The sequence below is a fragment of the Acomys russatus genome, chromosome 7, assembly GCF_903995435.1.
Source record: "Acomys russatus chromosome 7, mAcoRus1.1, whole genome shotgun sequence".
Taxonomy (NCBI): domain Eukaryota; kingdom Metazoa; phylum Chordata; class Mammalia; order Rodentia; family Muridae; genus Acomys; species Acomys russatus.
In genome coordinates this window covers 19,969,300-19,984,638 of record NC_067143.1, presented here as the reverse complement: position 1 = coordinate 19,984,638, position 15,339 = coordinate 19,969,300, and the positions used below count along the sequence as shown (strand labels likewise).

General features: G+C 47.3%; 1 protein-coding gene across 5 annotated transcripts in view; it reads right to left on the bottom strand.

The window, feature by feature from the left end:
• Apba2 (amyloid beta precursor protein binding family A member 2) overlaps window positions 1-15,339 on the bottom strand; it is an 881,206-nt gene that overhangs the window by 20,224 nt on the left and 845,643 nt on the right. For all 5 annotated transcript variants that reach the window (XM_051148672.1, XM_051148670.1, XM_051148671.1 and 2 more), the window contains exon 5: window positions 14,958-14,994. In XM_051148672.1, the coding sequence (XP_051004629.1) occupies window positions 14,958-14,994 (37 nt within the window). The remainder of the gene's footprint in view (window positions 1-14,957; window positions 14,995-15,339) is intronic.

The following is a 15,339-nucleotide window of genomic DNA, read 5'->3' as shown; positions in this document are numbered from 1 at the left end:
AAGTTGCTCTAAGTGTACAGCTGAGACTTCAGGGGATAAAAGAGGAGTCCTGCTCAGCATCTGGGTAGGCCTAGAGAACTCAGTAAGCCCCAGGATTGGGACAGGCATCCTCAAACTGCAAGGTAGCCACAGCGGAACAGGGCAGAACCAGGAGACTCCTCCCCAGCTGAGGGTTTCCCAGATCAAGCAACCTCTGAAAGTCATAGACACTCACTAGCTTTCTCAAGCAAGGTCTCCCACACCCTGCCTCCACGGAAAAGATGGCCTCACTGACCCTGCAGTTCTCTACGGTCAGGGTCTAATCAGGTTCCTTTTTCTACCAAAGGCACCATAGCCCTAAGTCTGGAGCTGGTGGCAGTCTTGTGCAAGTGGACCAGCCGGGGGCTTCTGAGGCCATCCAACACAAGGAACAGGAACCATCACACCCAGACTCTGCTACCCCGACCTCTGGGGATCTAGGCTGAAGGACTTCAATTTTTCCACCATAGGTCACCTTGGTCTTCATTCTCTTCAGAAAAAACAAGTCAGAGATGTCTTGTTTATCACTGGCCAAGGGCATCTCATAGGCCTGCATCCCAATGCAATAATTTCTCTCTCTCTCTGTCTCTCCTTCCCTCCCTCCCTTCCCCTTCCTCCCCCTTTGTGTGTGTATGTATGTATGTATGTATGTATGTATGTTTGTATCTATCTATCTATCTATCTATCTATCTATCTATCTATCTATCTATCTATGTATTATGCATGTAAAAGAAGAGACTGCTGTGTCCTGTGGATGGTGCATGGACTTCATCTAGCCTTGGTGAGACTCAGCCAATACCAGGGTCTACACTAGGTAAGAGTCCTCCATTCTGTGCGGGAGGAGAGGAAAGGGAAGGAGGGAAGGAGGGAGGGAGGGAGGGAGGGAGGGAGGGAGGGAGGGAGGGAGGGACCAGGGCAGGACTTGTCTTCTGTATCTGCCTCTGCTTTCAGAGGCTGCCTCTGTCAGTTCCCCAGGTGACCTGACTACCTCTTTGGGCCTTGATGAGGCTTGTGGTCCTGCTTCCATCCATGTGCCCAAAACCATTGTTGACAGGGCTGTTGTTCCTCCCTAATCTGAGGCCAGTGGGGGACACAGACCCCCCCCCCCCCAGTATGAGGGCTGAACTCTACCAGTGATCCTTAGCCAGCAGAGGGAGACTGAGAGCAGATTGAGATAAGCTGCAAATGTTGGACAGACAGGTGAGCCTGAGTCCCCAGAGGGCAGCCCGCCCCTTCCTAATGTGCCTCTGACTCAGACAGCACATGTCCTGTCTGTGTGCAGTTGAGAGGGGTGTGATAGGCCATTCTTCTTTCACTGCACAAAGCAGCAGCTTGGTTAGAGAGCCCGCTGCTGTGCCCTGGAGAAGTCCTTGCGCTCTGTGTATGGCCAAGGGGTCTGTACTTGGATCTGAGCGAGGCTTCCTGCCTGTTCTGTGGACAGGGAAGTGCCGCATCTTATGGAGCTGGACCTGGGATCACACACCTCTGCTACTTGGAGAAGGGCAATACATCTTGCTAGTAAGGAGTGGCGAGGGGTTGCCAGCACACCAGCCTATTTCCAGTTCTTCTCCTGAACTCCAAAAGTGTCTGGCCTTTCCCTGCGTGCCAGAGGCCATAGTTGTGGGGCTGGAACACAGCACCAAACGGACAGAGTTCTGTGGAGCTGGGAGGCCCCAGGTGCGCTGCCACATCTGACTCACCAGCCCTGCATGACAGCAGGGCCCCAGCCATCAGTCCTTCACTATCCCATGAAATTAACCTCATTATCCCAGTTTATGAGAAAGACCATTTTAAGTGAGATCAAATGACATTCCCCAAACCAGCACCCTGACTAACAGGACTTGTTTTGTCACATGGCTCACTGGCTGGAGAGTGAGGCTGACACCAGACCACAGGTCAACAGAAACTCATTAGGAAGGACTGTGGCAAGCACAGGGAGGGAGGGGGTGGCCCCAAAGGAGCAGCAGGTAGAGGAACCTGGGGGGTGGGAGGAGGGGACTGTGGAAGTCTCTACCATTGGAAGGTATTAGCAAGTCCAAGAGAGCTTTACAGGCTAAGGCAAGAGTCCTTAGCCTGGCACAAAGGTCCTGGGGTCACACCGAGAGAAGCAATTCCAAAGGAGTAAAGGGCACGCAGATGACCTGGTGCAAGGAATGAGCCAGCAGTTGAAATAAGCCGAAGTGCAGAAAAGGCACTGGCCAGACACAAGGACTTTGGGGCCACTCCAGAGACTGTCCCTCCAGCCTACCATCTAGGCATGTAGCCCAGCACACCAGTCTCTCCAGAGAGACAAACAACAGAGAGCAAGGATGGAAAACAGCTTAATGACCACTGCAGTGGACCAGGCAAGCGAGGGATGGTATAGACCGGGAAAAGAGTGGGAACTGCGAGAGTTGGTCAAAATTTGGACTGAATGTGAGGTGAGGTTGAGGGGGGTTGGAAAGAGGGACTGTGGACATGTGATTGGAGTTTCTACTCACTACGAAGGGTCCCTCAGGAAAGGACTGGCCTTTGGAGAGGGGGATTTAGCTGCAGGAGCCGGAGCACCTTCCAAGTACAGCTCAGGAGGCAGCCCAGTTGAGACACTAGATTAAGAGTGAACCGTGAGAGGCGCCAATGGAAGCCACAGGCATAGGTGAGTCACTGTGGGGAGGACAGGGAATGAAATGGCAGAAGGGGTCCCCCCCCTGGGAACCAGCTCTGCCAGGCCTCATGACGAGAAGGAGCTTGGAGAGAAAGACAAGCCCATCTGTACCATGCTGGCAGGAGGCCATCTACAAGGGGGCCTCATGTACTGGGCATCCTGACAAGGCAGCCAGCGGTGACCTTGGAAGCAGTTTCAAGGAATAGCAGGTTGGAGCCAGCCCATGGGGTGAGGAGTGTGGGTAGGTGCAGACTGAGCCATTCCCCAGTTCCGGCTCCAAGGAGAAGAGGAGGATTGCTAGTGTTCAGAGAGAGACGACAGACAGATGGGTACAGTGGGAGGGAGGGAGGGAGAGAGGGGGGGAGGAAGAAGAGGCATCGGATCTTGTGAGGATTATGGTGCAAAGGAACACCTGTCCCCATGGGCATAGAAAAGCCACAAATTGACTTGTTACTCTGGGCAGGGTGGGGCTCTTAAGTCCACATTTCAGGGCAGCCACTCAGGTCATTGAAGAGCCAACCCATGGCAAGGAGCCCCCAAGTGGGGAAAGGAATGGCTTCCACTCTGGAGCCTAACAGTGCTTTCCTCCTCACACCAGCCTACTCCAGGGCAAGGTAGGCTTGCTCTGCAGCAGCTTGGGCCTCCGAGAAGCCCAGCCCCACCACCCCAGCAGAGTAGCCATGCTCCTAACAGATGGTGGGCCTGAGACACACAGGACTGTCACGGACAGGGACAACTCTCAGTGACTCAGTGTGGTATTTTAGAACTCAGTGAGTGACAAGGGTCGGTGCCTGCAGCAGGAGGAGAAGATGTGGCAGAGAGCAAAGGGCCAAAGCCAAGTGTAGTCCTGCCGAGGATACCTGGGGTCTGGGTGAATGACTTCTAAGAAAAAGGAAAATCAATCAATTAATCAGTCAATCAATCAATCATCAGAGAACCTGGCCAAACAAGAAAAGGCATTTTCTGTGGCCCTATTTGTAAAGACAAAACCCTGGCACAGCTAAACAGTAGCCATCCTACACTAGGGTCCTATGGAGCAGCTTGGAAGGCTGCTAGCACCATGCAGAACTTGAGCACATGGCTAGCACCGGTGTTCAGAAAGAAGGCATGATGGAGAGAGAAAATCTAAATTTGTTTCCACCTACCCAAAGAGGAGACAATAAACTCATAATCAAGATACATGAAACATCACCCATCACATAAACTAACTGTGGAAAGAAACATCATATAGTCCCCCGACAAAATCCTATATAAAGCTTAGGATAAAAAGACATATATTTTATATGTCCATTTAAACTTTTATACAAAGAATAGGGGATTTTATAAATCTGACAAAAACTAGGCAAAATGTTACAAATGACTGTCTATACGGACACGTATCTACAGAGAAGGTAAGAGGTTAAGGGCACAGCCAGAGACCTCTGCACACGCCCTGTATTGTGTGTTTGACTTTGGACTCATGCATGTACTTTCCACAGCCACACTGACAAAAGCTTACTTCTAAGAATTAAAAGACTAATCTAAATGTTCATTTGTGACATAATCAAAACACTAAAGATGACTCCCATGCACTACAAAAAGCTGCTACAGGGCACAGTCTGGGATAGGCTGCTGTGGGAAGGGAGCTACCTCAGGCCCCAGAGCCTCCCCAGGGGGTCCTGGAGACGGCTTCTTCCACATGTGTGGCCATTTGGCGGTCCCATCTCTGCTGGGCTCTGCTGCAAAGACAAGAATAAAAGCCAGGAGACCCTAACTGAGCCTACAGCCCTGCGTCCTTGGCAACGTGGCTACTATTCTCCCTGGCAATGGGGTGGGATTAGCCGAGTAAGATAAATGCACAGTCACATTGAGAATCAGGACCTGGGACACAGGAAAAGGAGAGAACAAATGCAAGCACCCTGAAGCCTTGGCAAAATATCAGTGTGAGTCAATTTTGAAAATACAGCACACTGGCCATTGTTTATTGTGCATAATTGCATAAAAATTACCTCCCAAATTTAGTGGCTTAAACCATCAAACACTTATTATCTTGGGAATCCAGCTATGGCTCAGCTGGGGCCTCTGGCTCAGAATCTCCACGGAGGCTGCAGTCAGGGGAGTTGCAAAGCCTGTTACAATCTCAAGGCCTGAACAAAAAGGACCAATTCCAAGTTCCCACCCAGAGTTGTTGGCAGAGACTTAGGCCCCTTGCCTGTTGGCCTCTCTGGGGAGGCAACTTGGGACCACAGCAGAGCAATCTGGCTCCTTAGAGACCAAGTGAGAGAGAGAGAGAGAAGCACACACCACTCTTCCTATAACCTAATTTTGGAAGACACCCTATTAGTCACTTTTACGAGCTCATGGTCAGGGTGAGGGACTTGCCTGACCTTAACTATCAGGAGATAGGATTGCTGGGAGCCTTGCCACGCATGTACACTACATGGGCACACTTCCTAAGCTCTGCAGCAAGGAGCCCCACTTCATGCAGATCTGAGTGTCTGAACACTAGTATTTCATCTAACTCCGTGATGAAAGAACTAGTTGATTCTATTCTCAGGACAAAAATTGCATTATGCCAGAATATTGGGACATACTAAGGCCATCATAAGATTGAGGCACTAACCTCCAAAGGCCAGTTGGTTAGAGACATGGAAGTGTCCATAAGCAAGGTGTCCTCAGGGCTACCCCATCAGGCTGCAAGCAAAAAGTACCCATGACAGTCCCTAAGCCCACTGTTTACCTTTCCAGGGCAACCAAATACCCAAAAGCTTGTCTGTGTGGGAGCTCAAAGAATCAACAGCAGGGAACAGACGTTATCAGAGTAACCAATGAACGGACCTAGACAACAATCATTTCTCGCCGCTAAAATCATCGAAAGGGAGACAACCAGATACCACGAGCCTCTCAACGGATGAAAGACGTAATAATATCTGTGACGTTCTGCTCACACAATCACAATCACTATGACTGTCCCGTATCTAAACCCTGACCATTTTCCTGGGTGTGGACCATGTAGACAACACCATCAGGGGGCAATCAACCAAGCCAAGAGAGTGCAAACATGGCCACTGGGTGAGTGATACAGAGACTTAACCTGGCATCAACAAGACCACTGTGAGAAAGAAAACAGGAGCAGGCAGCTTTAGTTAACTTGATGCAGAGCTTTCCCTAAGACTGCGCCTGGATTATATCAAACAGCTGGGCGAGCACGGGGTCTGCAAGCAAGCCAAGCAGCAGCAATCCTCCGTGGTTTCTGACCCGAGCTCCCACTTGACTGCCTGCTCTGACTCCCCTCTGGGATGGACCATCACCTCCAAGGGTAAACCAAACAAAGCCTGCCTCTCCGAAGGTGATGTATGGTCGTGTCCTATGACAGCTACAGAAAAAAAAAAATTAGAGGAAAAAAAGATTAGTGTAGAATCTATAAGATACAGAAGAGAATTATAAAATGTGTCAACCAGGCTCAGTCGGTGACCTTGTTTTTAGATCTCTGTTCAGAGGGACACTGTGCATGGGGAAATGTAAATGCTGGCTGCTGGCACTGGGTGACACCGAAATGACTACTAGTTTTACCTTAGTTGTGACAACAGCATTGCCGTTGGTTTTACTAGAGCTCCTTTTTTTTTTTTTTTGAGACACATCATTGAAATACTTGAAAAATGGGATTGCTTCAGAGAGCCAGTGGGAGAGTGGGCTGGAGGTTAAGTCATGAGGAAGTGGGGACCGCGGGTCTGAAACCAGGGTGGTGCAGGGTGACGGAGATGATTTTCCTTTTAATTTTTTTTTCTGTGTGACAATTTTATGATAGCAAATTAAAAGGATAGTCTTTCGAAAGGATGCTACTTTTTTGAATTTTTAAAAATTAATTAATTTATTTGCTTTACTTTTTAACTAGTGGGCATGTCCCATTACTACATACCACTGTTTCTTATTTCTACTCAATTCAGCAAGATAAGAGGAACACAAGAAAAGAAAATGCAAGGCATTCTCATTTGCAGACGGTACAGTTTTATGCCAGGGAAAAGCAGAGAAAACAAATAAAAATGTATTTTGAGGAGGAAAAAAAAAACCTAAGAAAATTGACCAGACCAATGGTTTAGAATTTAATATTTAAAAAAAATCAATGTTTCTTTGTACCTACAAACAAGCCAGAAAATGTAATGAAGCAAAAGATAACATTTATCAAAACAATAAATAGGATAAAATAGCAAAGAACAGACAACGGGGTGTGTGTCAGAGTTTATGAATAAGCTTTAAAGGTAAACATGTCTGGCCTGATGGGGCGGGAAAGCCTTTCTGGGCTGGGGAGATGTCTATACTGTAAAATGGCGCTTTCCCTCTAACTAGATAAACTTAATGCATGCCAAATAAAGACGCTGAGAGAAATTTGTGTGTGTATAACTCCATAGGCTGACCCAAAAACTTATGTAGAAAAATAGCCACACAAAAGTCTCTAGGGAAGATATGGGAAAGAATGATGCTGGTGGGAAGAGCACCACGCCCCGCCATGTTATAAAGTGCACATACACCTTAGGAGCAAAGCAGACTTGTTTGGAACCTAGGTGGACAGTTCCTGGATGGACTCAGAGCCAGAAAGATACAGCAAAGGCAGCACCCTCCACCAGTGATGCTCTGACACAGCCAGTCAACTCCCTGGGTCCACAGTGCTCAAAATGTAACCTCTGTCTGTATCCATATACCAAAAAAAAAAAAAAAAAAAAAAAAAAAGCAGATGCATCCAATTTAATTTTTTCAACATAAAAGTTCTAGATGAAGCCGGACATGGTGGCACACGCCTGTAATCACAGCACTCTGGGAGGCAGAGACAGGTGGACCTCTTTGAGTTTGAGGCCAGCCTGGTCTACAAAGCAAATCCAGGACAGCCAATGCTAGACAAAAGAAAAAAAAATTGATCATTTGAACCCATAAAATAATTCAGCAAAGTAATACAAAAGTGTGTGTGTGTGTGTGTGTGTGTGTGTATGTGTGTGTGTGTGTGTGTGTGTGTATGCACGAGAATGTGTGTCAGACAAAGACAAAGGCTAGGTGTAATTGTTTACACCTGTGAACTTAGCACTGGGGAGACTGAGTCAGAGGCTTGGAACTTCAAGGCTAGGCTGTGCTACAGGGTAAGATTCTGTCAGGACAAAATAAACAAGCAAACCCAGGAAAATGTAGATAAGGCTAACCTGGGAAAACTTCCCACTATCAACCAAAGAGCTCATTCCTTTTAAGTGAAAAAAAAAATTAGCACAAATCTGTAAGAAATATAAAGGCCAAGCCAGGGGTTTAGGGAAACCCTGGTCAAAGTGTGACAGCATCAGCCACAGGGGTACGGACCCTGCAGACCTCGCACACAGTATGGCGACTAATGTCTATCTCCTACAGGTCCACAGTCCCCATCTTCAGCTCAACCTACTGTGGATTGCAATACCTTTTAACGGTACACGTTCTGAAGCCGTACAGAAATCTATTCTTGTCCTTAGCCCCTGAACAATACAGCATGACAGCCACATATACAGAACTTACCTGTGCTTGGAATGTATGTATGGACTTGCACGCATTCCTGGCATACACTACCATTTGCTATACAGATATCAAAGGACAACTGTACGTTAGGGATTTGCTAAGACCATGGATTTTAAATGCTGTCTGTCTACTCCACACAGAAGGGGACTGTGACAGGTGAGGGTGTGTTAACTATCCTTGATTGTAGAGATGACATCACGTGTTTTTAATATAAAAACATGTTGCACGCACTTACAAACACATTGTGTATATTCTGTTTATACTCCAGTAAATCTTAGGGGAGGGAAGGGGCAAGATCCAGTTGAGGAATGGACAAAGGATAAGTTGTTGTTGTTGTTTAATAACTGTAGTTCTGTGGGTGTGTATGTGGTGTATGTGTGTGTGTGATGTGTATGCACTTGTGGCTGCAGGCAGCCATGTGTGTATGCAGAGGCCAAAGGTCGGTACCAAGCATCTTCTTTATTGCTCTCCACTTTATGTTTTGAGGCAGGGTCTCTTACTGAACTGGAAGCATGAGGCTCCAGATAGACTAGCTGGCTGCAAGCTCCTACCAACAGGATTTGCTGCCGCTGTGTCGGAGCTATATGTCTGATAAGGATCAGAGCTCAGGCCCTTGAGTTTGTGTAGTAAACACTGAGCCACTGAGCAATCTCCTCAGCCCCACAAATGTTATGTTAACAATCTGGGTCCCGAAGTAGCTTGCATCCCTCTGCCTTTCTCCTTTGTGTCTGTAGTTCAGTGAGCTGGTTTGCCCCGCCACGTGCCTATCACCACAGGCCCACTGCAATGGAGTTTGGCAAGCATGGTCTGAAAGAGTGACACAAATTAAACCTTCCCTTAAGTTCTTTATTCAAGTATTTGGTCTCAGCAACATAAAAACTAATTAGCACAATGACCAAGGGCTGTGTCTATTGTCCTCTCTTGCAAGGTGCTTTGGCCATGCCCATCAATATTAGCATGCTATACAGCTGAAGACGCTAACCCAGTTTTATGCAGGCAGTACTCCTATAGAACATTACACCCCAACATGACGGTGTTCACCGCTGCACTGGCCAGAAACCTCCTGAGAGTTAGTTTATAATGGACTGGTTAATCCACCACTGCCCATCCATGGGTCATGCTCTGGCTGACTGTTAAAAAAAAAAAAGTCAGCTGGATCCGGGCACTCTTCAGTATTTACCAAGAAAAGAAAGTGCAAGCTGAAGGCCCCATGTGGCCAGTGCAGTATCTATTTGCAGGGGAGATCTGTACATAAGCTGGCATAAATCCCAGAAGCTTCGGGAGGGAGTCAAAAAAGATTTACCAGTAGCTTCCCCTGAAGGCAAGACAGGATCTGAACTGAGTTTTCTGAACTTTGCAGGTACAAAGGGAGCACATTCCACAGGGATTTCCTGAGGGAATTCGTTTTCACTCTGAGGATCTTCACCTGATCCAAATTCTATCTTAAAGAAATCTTTAAAGGCCATTGCTAAGCAATGAAAGTTCCTATTTTAGGGCATGTGTAATGCCTGTCATTGAGTACTAACGGAAAAAATAATCTTGTTTGTAAAAGAGAAAAGCTGTTTGCTTTCCTAACACCTCTTCGAACTCCCATGACCCTTGTGGATTCCCACAGAGTCACCAGATTCCCAGCCTGCCAACACTGCCCTGGCCCTAAGCCATCTGAGAAGCCTTGTAGCCTCACAGTCAAAGAGGACACCTCTATTCAGGGGTCTGCTCTGGACAGACTTGCCCCAGGTGTTCATTTTAAAAGCAAGTAAATTCTTGGATCCAAGCACCCAACAGGGTGGCTTGGTCACTGTGAAGACGCCTTGAGAGAAGGAAAACTTGAAGGGCAGCCTCAGTTCAAGGACAAGAAGCCTTGTGCACTGGGGTCCCCAGCCTTCCACTTGGCCAGCATGCAGGCACATTGGCAAGTTATAGATAGGCTATTAAGGAACCCCCTGGCCCTGACACATGAGGCCAAGAATTATGGCAGGATGAGCCTAGGTGGTTGGATGCTGGGATTGCAGGCATCCCACTGGCTCACACACAGGGAGGAATAACAAGTGTGAGGAATGGGGGTATGAGCTTCTGACCTTTGATACTTTGGACTAATGTGGCCACCATTAGGTGCTGTTGCTTTTGAGCAATACCAACCTTTGAGTTTTAAAAAGTGTACACGCAAGCTGGACTTTTACACGGGCTGAAACTCTTGACGCATCCTCTACCCCTGGGGTTATGTTGCTCCCAGCGAACATATTGTGCGACAGGGGACATCGGGAAGGCACCGTCTATCTTTCATCGCTTTGGGAAGTCTTCAGGAGACATTCTTGACATCTGAAGGGTCTTCTCCAGGGAACTCCCTGGAACCTGAACGGTGTCTTCCGTAAGCAAATGCTTTCCTCTCCAGTGGCTGCAGTTCACGGAGCTTCACCTAGGCAGCTCAGCATGAGGATGATGAGCAGAGACCAAAGCTGGGTTCCAACTCACTCTGCCACTCCATATCCAGTGGCTCAAGCCAATTACTCGCTCTCACTGAACCTCTCTTCCTCTGCCGAGGAAGTAACCGAAGGCTTGGTATATTGGAGAACTTAGATCATTGCACCTGACTCAAGCTAAGCACCTGCTGGGTTTTGCCTTCCTCCTTCTGCAGGTTTCCCCATCTTTCTATCCACCTACCCCACCCGTCTGTCTATTAATTTGAGTGCTATGTTTGAAATCAAGGCTTCACATATGCCACGCATGGGCCCTGCCACCAAGCCACACCCCCAACTCTCCTCATTATCTAGGGTACATTGAATAGAGATCACAGATTAAGAACTAATGGCCCCATCCCTCTTCAGCCATGGGTCATCAGCTACATTACTTTAGCCATGGGACAGAAAGTCCATATTCCTTGTAGAGTAACTGGTCAGGTGACACGACACAGGCATAGTACCCAGCAAGGGGCTGGGCGACACCATGCGCAAGTGTTGTGGTGAGGATTTTATTTTGCTTTTGTCAACTTGGCACAAGCTAGAGCCATCTGAGAGGAGGGAACCACAGTTGAGAAAATGCCTACATAATACTGGCCTATAGGCAAGCCTGTGGTGCATTTTCTTGACTGATTGATGTGGAAGAGCCCAGGCTATAGTGGGCAGTGCCATCCCTGGGCAGGTGGTCCTGGGTGGTATAAGAAAGCATGCTGAGGCAGTAAGAAGTACTCTTCACAGTCTCTTCTGCAGTTCTTGCCTCCGGGTTCCTGCCTAGAGTTCCTTCCCTGACTTCCCTCGGTGATGGAGTGTGACCTGAGAGTTGTAAGATGAAATAAACTCCTTTCTCTCAAGTTGTCTCGGTCATGTTGTCTATCACAGCAATAGAAGTCATAAGATACCCGGTCAGTGTTAGGATGAAGATGCCCTCGCTTGAGTTTCTGCTGTCGTTCTCATGATTATAACCATCATCTCACATGAAATAAGGCCCGAGCTAGGGTCAAAGGCTCTCTCTCACTAACTTTCCAGAAAAGCAATCGTCCAGGTAACTTAGACTTTTGAGTTCTCACCAGCGGTCTCACAGGCATTTCTGAGGTCTTTGGGATTTCTACCTCAGTTCTCTTCAGTCTACAAGGCTTGAAACGCTCGCTAGCCAGAGACCTTGGTTCAGCAGACTAGGGCTTGTTCAACCAATACCTCCCAGACCTTCCCTGAAGCCCCAGAAAGACATGCACACTGTTCCCCATCCAACACTGAAGCAGGGTAGGACCTGAAGCCTCATGTAGCACAGTTCTGGCCCATGTAAAGTAACAAGCACCTTGAAGAGACCCTCCAGGTGTTTTGTTTTTGACACACAGTCCAGGATAGCCTTAAACTTGCTCTATGGAGGATGACCTTGAACTCCTGGCCAACCTGCCACTGCCTCTTCAGTGGTGGGATTACAGGTCTGCATTGCCATACCCAGATTCCCTCCAAAGTCTTTTAATAAATTCCCCTAAGCATTCACACTCATGGGATGTCCTATTGATTGATGACCTCTTCCACAGAATCCATACAGAATTTGTCTGTGAACTGTCCATAGCTAGTCTAACAGGGCTGCTTCGTGGCTCACCTGTGGGGTATGAAGTGCCCACTATGATAAGTGGATGGACCCCACCCCATGCAGCTGTAAGACCTCCTGATGCAGAGTTCTCACAGCCACTCCTTACATGTAGTTTCCAGGGACCCTCCAAGAGACACACTGAGTCACAAGAGTGACACCCTCAGTGGCCATTATCCCCCACCAATCAGAGCCATCTTTATCATAGCAATGCTGCTCATTAATAGAGCTGACAAATTATTTCTTAGTTACCTGGGGGAACAGGCTTAGAAAGCTAATGGAAAATATAATTCTCAGGCAGATAACATATTCACGTGTGTGTGTGTGTGTGTGTGTGTGTGTGTGTGTGTGTGTGTGATGTGTTCATACGCATGTGTGTGGAGGCCAGAAGTCAAAAGTGCACATGTTCCATGGTTGCATTCCACCTTATTTGAACATGAACCCCAGAACTCATCAAGATAATTAGCATGGTGGCCAGTGAGTTCTGGTGATCTGCTTGTCTCCAAGCCCCCCCCAAAAGTGTTGGGGTTACAGACATGCATCACTACACGGCTTTTTGTATGGGCGCCGGGGATCCACACTCAGGTGTTCCTGCTTACTTAGTAGGCACTTTAACGACCAAGCCACCTGCCAGGCCCTTCAGTCACGCCTATTCACAGAAAAATCTTTCATGTAAAGGGAGGGGCAGTAAAGTAGGTTTGGACATTTCCCTTTCTTCCTTCTCCCTGGGGAACAGGAAACAATGGCTAGAGCCATCCAGACAATGAGGCTACGAGGCTGAAGACAAGAGCAAAGGCAGCAAGAGTGTTAGTCTGACACAGTCACTGAATGATCAGTGGCTCCCTTCTAGACTTCTCCACAGCATTCAACATGCTGCTCTGCTATGTGATCGACTGTCAAGTGGGTCCCTGCACCCAAGTCCATCCCAGCTTGTGACAGGTGTCTAGCACCAGAGAGTCGAAGTTTTCCTGTGATCTCATCACTACCTCTTTTTGTCCTTTTATAGGACTTTCGACTAGTGAAGGTTTCGTTGGATATTAACTATCTACTATGAAGGGACAGGCTTTTGATTAAGGTTTCCGTATTTTCATCATGATCAATTAGTTTCTCTCCTGAATTGGGGCTAATTTTTGAGTTGCCCAGACTGGTGTGAGCTATTCGCAAGCAGTTTACACCATCTGAGCCAGTGTGAGAGCTCCAGCTTACTCTGACATGATTAAAAAATCTCAAGTGGTTCCGACATACGAGCCTTCTAGAAAGCTACCAGAAACAGTCAGAAGGAAGACGAGGGTAACTTCCAGAACGCCTTCTTCCCTCCTCCTCATAGAGATAATACAGGGCTCTCTGTGCTAACCACGCCCCCTCCAGAGACAGTCTGAAGTTCTCTCCACATGAAGCCATGATTTATTGACAAGTCCATTTCTTAGATCCATAAGACCCCATAGCCCTGACAGGCTGTGACTGAGTCATGCTCACCCTAGAGTCGGCCAAACAAGAAAAATGGTGCAGAGAGATGCAATATTTTCATTATTGTTTCCTCCTTCAGATCAGAACCCAGCCATACCCACCATGGAGTGGCAAGAGGGGTGTGGTCTCTTCCTGCCAGTCATTAGACCCTGAAAAACTATAGCCAGCCAAGCTGCTACAATCATATAGCCTGCCATTCTAATGTAAACCAGCTAGAGCCCGTTGGGACCAGCAAAAATACATCTGAAGCCACAAGCAAATTGCTGGGCAAAATGCATTTGAGCCTATTTGCACTGGGCAGCACGGAGTCCCCTCTACTTGGGTTTTAAATATGAGCTTTCACAGTTAAAACCAATTCTCTTCCAAATCAAATGGCATTAAGGTGCTTATAACAGTCAACAAAGTGAATCAGTTGAAACTGGTTAAGCCTGGTTCAAACTCATTCTTGAAGGAGAAATTAGAACAGAAGGCTTCTGTTATTTACCATAAATGCAAAGCATTTAAAGCTTTCGGCTTAAAGCCATTTGTCTTGAAGATCCATTTACTTTGTGCCTATAAATATTCATAAGAATTAATTATCAGCTTATTGAAAGAATTAATAAAACTCACATTGTTTATTATAACACATTAGAGGCAGGAAACATCCTCCTGGCAAAGAAAGGGCCTGTTGAAGAGGTTCTTTGCTCTGATGTTGGACCCAACAGGGACTCTATGGGGACAGCTGACATGCCAGACCACTGAAAGTCAAAGCCATCAAAGCCAAGTAGGAGTGCCTCACCCCAAACACTGACAGAGAACCAATCGATCAAGTCTGCCTGCTTCTGCTTTGCTCATTATGGAATGTGAACAAGCACTGCTAATCTTGAAAAGGGTGGGAGGGGAAAGTGGAAGAGGATGTGAGAAGGAACAGCCTGCATTTGGATGTCATTATAACTACCCCGATGAAAAGTAGATCATAATGAGCTGCTTATACAGGCACAGCTCGATGCATTAATCCAGCCTGCAGTGTCATCTGTGATGCAGTTAATGAGGGTAAAACACACGAGTGGTCCTTACTGTTCCTTGCGTCAAATCAGGCAGAGGAGCTGGAAGCCCCTCCCCTGCAGTGGCCTAATGCAGGAGCCAAAGAACCAAATGCCTGGGGGCACCTTGCTGGAAACAGTGCTTTCTAAGAAAGCGTCTCAGGAGAAGCCCACACATAAATGGACCATTTGCTTTGACATAAAGTGTAATGGCCTCCTGAGAGATAAAGTGTGAAGTCACTTACCAGCCACGAAGCTTGGAAAGGATGCCACCTTCTTCGTCTGTTGAGAAATAACAAAGAGAATGAGCATAATAGTTGCAAAGTGCTGACTCATGAGAACCATCTCAAGATATGTACCACCCTGGGCTAGAAAAAGCCTAACCCCATGAATGGCTGGTGTTCCCAAGAAGTCAGATCCACACAGCAAGTGTCTTCTATGGGAAACAGGATGCTAAGAATGATCATAAAAGCCTACAAGCCAAACCTCAAGGACCCCTGTCTTAGCATGCCATGGTTAGAAGAAGCCTAAAGACCAGTAAGCCCAGTGGTTTTCAAATCACTGGGCATGAGAATTTCCTGGGCATGTCTTCAAGACCACTGATGACTACAACTATTTCAACAGGGC